The 4,897-nt window shown below is 38.5% G+C and overlaps 1 protein-coding gene across 1 annotated transcript; it reads left to right on the forward strand.

Moving 5' to 3' along the window:
* Nucleotides 1-908: 908 nt before the first annotated feature.
* LOC115985915 lies at nucleotides 909-4,585 on the forward strand. Its single transcript, XM_031108804.1, has 4 exons — nucleotides 909-3,196; nucleotides 3,289-3,546; nucleotides 3,634-3,745; nucleotides 3,842-4,585. The coding sequence occupies exons 1-4, from the start codon at nucleotides 909-911 to the stop codon at nucleotides 4,583-4,585; spliced, it is 3,402 nt and encodes a 1,133-aa protein (XP_030964664.1).
* The last annotated feature ends 312 nt before the right edge of the window (nucleotides 4,586-4,897 follow it).

Genomic DNA, 4,897 nt, shown 5'->3' on the forward strand with positions numbered 1-4,897 from the left:
TTTGTAAGAAGTACAAAGTTTCACATGATCATAGCTGCATTCATTTTGACTATCTTCTCTGTATGTTACAAATACGACTATAGTTACAATAAGTGAGGCTTTAAAAACTTTAAATCACCCAACACAGTCAATCTTTGTATTTAATTTATAAATTTTGAAGATTCACAACACAAAATCTTAATTTCGTTGTATAATTTAATAGAAAAAAAAAATTATGATACATTACTCTTAATAGAAATAGTTATTACATTTGCGTTATTGCTACATGTATGTTGTGACTTGTGAGGAATGCACAACCTTCTTAACAACCTACTTGTAATTTATGAACATGACAACACTTCATAGTTCCTATATATGTCAGTAAATATTTTCTTCCTCTTTCCATAATAACAGTATTTAATATTTGTGTAAATGTCATATTTACAGATGCAAGTGAAAGTAGTATTATAGTAATTAGCCATTTTAGGTTGAATCACCACTATTGAATCCACAGGGGTTATTCGGTACATATTGAGAAACATACAAATAGGAAAATGATTTTAGCTTAGATTATCACATGTAGGAGACGACTTCTTTGTTGGACATAGTTATCTTGGTATTCTGGAGGTTATAATTATTACAATTGCATGCATATGTGATTTGTTAATATCTTATTCCAACAATTATGCTTAAAATATTCCAAACATATCACATTAAGTTATGCTTCATTTAGTGAAAATTGAAAGTATAGGTTATTCTTGATGTAGTGATATATATATGTTCTATGAAAATCTATGCATAGTTAGGTATGTTTGTTCTTTACAAATCAGTAATAGGTCTCAGATCACCTCTGAATCTAATTTGACGGTTTATTGGCTATGCATTACCAAATGTTGTTGTAGGTCAGATATTGTTTATCTTGTATAGTCATGGATAAAAGTTGGATGAAGAAGCAGAGGGGTTCAAGGGAATATATTGAAGGTGTACTTAAATTTGTGGAATTTGCATCAAAACATGCAAGCGATGGAAAAATCTTTTGTCCTTGTACCAAATGTGTGAATATGAATTTGGTACTGCCAGGGGTGGCATGTGAACATCTTTGGAGTAAGGGGATGCTTCAAAATTACACACTTTGGAAATGGCATGGGGAATCAGCGGCTGTGCTAACTGCCACTGAATGTGGGAGTAGTCATGTCCAAGAGTCCTTAGAACAATACGGTGACTTTCGTGGGATGTTGCATGATTTGTGCCCCACGCATGGAATGCCACTTGAACCAATGGACGAAGGGGAAACTGTGCAACAACCGGCTCAAGGTCCAAATGATGGTGCACAAAAGTTTTACAAAATGATAGATGATGTGGACAAACCTTTATATGCTGGGTGTACAAAATTTAGCATATTCTCAGCCATTGTTGTGTTGTTCCAGTTGAAGACTCTTTGTGGTTGGACGAACAAGTCATTTACTATGTTGCTTCAACTCTTGATGGATATGCTCCCTTCTGACGCTAAGTTGCCAAAGGACCATTATGAGGCTAAGAAAATAGTTCGAGATTTGGGTTTGGGGTATGAGAAGATCCATGCTTGTCCCAATGATTGTATGCTATTTTGGAAGGAGAATGTTAACCTCGAGGCATGTCCTTGTTGCAAAGAAAGTAGGTGGAAACCGAATGAGGCATCTGTTACAAATAATAATGCCTCATCTAGTAAGGGAAAGAAGAAAGCTGCAAAGATCCTACGCTGGTTTCCCTTAAAGCCAAGATTGCAGCGATTATTTTTGTTACCCGACTTGGATAGTTCTATGAAATGGCATGCTAATGGTCGTACAGAGGATGGGGTAATGCGGCATCCTGCTGACTCAGATGCATGGAAAATGTTTGACACTACGCATTTACAGTTCTCGTCTGAGCCTCGTAATGTCAGACTTGGAGTAGCTGCGGATGGATTCAACCCCTTCGGAATGCTGAGTACTACTCATAGCACTTGGCCTGTCATGCTAGTCCCTTACAATCTCCCGCCTTGGTTGTGCATGAAACGGTCATCTTTGATTTTATCACTAGTTATTCCTGGACCTAAATCGCTAGGGATTGCAATAGATGTGTACTTGCAACCCTTAGTAGAAGAATTGAGGGAATTATGGGATGTTGGAGTAGAAGCGTACGATGCATCTTCAAAAAATGTATTCCAATTGCATGCAGCATTGATGTGGACGGTACATGACTTTCCTGCATACGCAGATGTGTCAGGTTGGAGTACGAAGGGTAAGTTTGCGTGTCCTTGTTGTGCCTCAGAGACCGACTCCAAATATTTAAAAAATGGCCGCAAATTCTGTTACATGGGACATAGGCGATGGTTGGGTAGTGACCACGAATTTCGGAAAGAAGATACTTTATTTGATGGATTCACTGATATGCGAGTGGCTCCTGTGCCACCAGTTGTGTCAGACATAATTGTGGACACTGAAACTTTACTTACACGTTGTCTGGGAAAGAAATGTCGAGAAAAATACAACAAAAGAAAGAGAGGTGAGGCAAACCAGTGTGTTTGGAAGAAGAGAAGTATTTTTTTCACATTGCCTTATTGGAAGGATCACAAGTTGCGACACAATCTTGATGTGATGCATATAGAGAAGAATGTGATGGACAATATACTTGGCACTTTGCTGAACGTGAAGGACTGGACAAAGGACAATTACAAGGCACGCCTTGACTTGGCGGAAATGGGAATAAGGAGAGAACTCCACCTACAGCGAAAAGGTGATGATAAGTATATGATACCGCCTGCGTGTTTTCATATGACTGCATTGGAGAAAGATGGTTTCTTGCAAGTTTTGCGAGACGTAAAAGTGCCCGATGGATATGCTTCCAACATCTCCCGCCGTGTCAACCTCAAAGAACGTAAGATTTCTGGTTTAAAGAGTCACAATAATCACATCCTGATGCAACAACTCCTTCCAATTGCTTTACAAGGATCTTTGCCATCGCATGTTATTAGGCCTTTGATAAAGTTAGCTTGTTTCTTTTGGAAAATTTGTTCGAAAACTCTTACGGTGTTTGATATTGCGAGTGCTAAGGCTGACATTGTAGTGACGTTGTGTGAATTGGAAAAGATATTTCCTCCATCTTTCTTCACTATGATGGTACATTTGGTCATGCACTTGGCTACTGAAGCCAAGATTGGTGGTCCAGTTCAGTACCGTTGGATGTACCCCATTGAGAGGTAAGTCATAGGTAATACATGTACAGTATGAGGTTTCATGTGTGCTTTGTAATAGCTAGTGTCAATTACTAACCTTGTCATGCGCATTATAGGTACCTCTCACGCCTTAAGTCTTATGTAAGAAACAGGGCTGCTCCAGAAGGGTGTATTGCCGAAGGCTACATAGTGCAAGAATGCTTAACGTTTTGTTCACGGTATATGGAAGGAGTCGAAACTATATTCTCACGACCCACAAGGACGATGGAGGAGTCAACATGGGTGGTTTCAAGTGTGGCACTAGAAAGTAGGGAATTGACCCAAGCTCATCGCTATGTGCTATTCAATTCCGAGAACATTTACCAGTTTCGTGAGTAAGTATTATGGACATCAATATAATTGCATAAGAATCCAATGTGCGCTCCGTGTATTAACACTAATACAATTGCCATCTCATGTAGGATGCACAAAAGTTTGACGAAGGATGAACTTCAAAAGGGCCACTGTCGTATATCCAATGCTACTATTCATAAGCACCACATGGAGAACTTTTGTGGCTGGTTTAGATCTCACGTACGTGTCATATATTCAACTTTTTAACATTGCAACTTTCCCATAAGTAGAAGGACGGTACTAATTAGACTCAGTTAATTTGTTTGATTATATTAGGTGATGTCAATGACTGCTGCTGATAGGGAAAGAACTAGACTTAGTGATACACTTGTCACGCTTTCGAAAGGGCCATATACTTCAGTAAATCGGCTGAAACATTATGTCATAAGTGGGTTAAAATTTAGGAGTTCGAATGTCGAGGGAAATAGAAAAACGCAAAATAGTGGAGTTAGTGTTGCCATTGAAGGTGGCAATATGTACTATGGTGTGTTGACAGATATCATTGAGTTGAATTATTCTGGCAATATCAAACATGTGTTATTCAAGTGTAAATGGGTTGATGATCAAAATAGGAGGGGATATAAGACTGATGAGTTTGGGTTTCCTATGGTGAATTTTAATCATTTCGTACATAGTGGGGAGGAAATGGTGCATGAACCATATGTGTTGGCGTCTCAAGCTACACAAGTTTTTTATGTTGAAGATAAAAGGCAGAAAGATTGGTATGTTGTCGTTAAAATGAAAGCCAGAGATGTATTTGATGCAGGTATTGGGCCCCATTGTAATGAGGATGACACGGATGAGTTTCTTGAGAACATCCCGTACTCTGTCACTAGTCCTGATGTTGGTAGGGATGACCTTCGTTGGGGTCGAGATGATGTGGAGGGAATGACAATTGATGCCTCTATCATTGGTCCAAGAGATCTTCCTGAAATGGACGACTTGGATGAGTGTGAGTTCATTGATGATGACTCCAACGATGAAGATGACAACGAAGTCGATTACAGTGATGATGAGTAGTGTAATAGGATATTGTTGTGGTATGCGTAATTGTGTTATAGTTAATTATTATTGAAATTATAAGTTCTCATTTGTAAAGGCATATTGCGTGCAAAGTTTGACATTGTTGCATATATATGTACAAACTGTTATTTTGTCAAAATTGTTAAAAAATAAAAGTTTGAACATGTAATCACTAATAACATAGACATATCTTTCCGGTTCGTTCAGGGCTCTAGAGTCACTATGACTCTGCGTATGACTTGAAAAGCACAACCTAGAAGGATTTAGACGTTTGAAAGGGTTGTTATTGTGAATTCCTCCCTATCAGTC

This window comes from Quercus lobata, chromosome 4 (assembly GCF_001633185.2).
Source record: "Quercus lobata isolate SW786 chromosome 4, ValleyOak3.0 Primary Assembly, whole genome shotgun sequence".
Classification (NCBI taxonomy): domain Eukaryota; kingdom Viridiplantae; phylum Streptophyta; class Magnoliopsida; order Fagales; family Fagaceae; genus Quercus; species Quercus lobata.

Coding starts and splice junctions, on each gene's coding strand:
- LOC115985915 (XM_031108804.1), top strand. CDS start 909: ATGGATAAAAGTTGGATGAAGAAGCAGAGGGGTTCAAGGGAATATATT. Junction 3,197..3,288: donor TGGATGTACCCCATTGAGAG/GTAAGTCATAGG, acceptor TGCGCATTATAG/GTACCTCTCACGCCTTAAGT. Junction 3,547..3,633: donor AACATTTACCAGTTTCGTGA/GTAAGTATTATG, acceptor CATCTCATGTAG/GATGCACAAAAGTTTGACGA.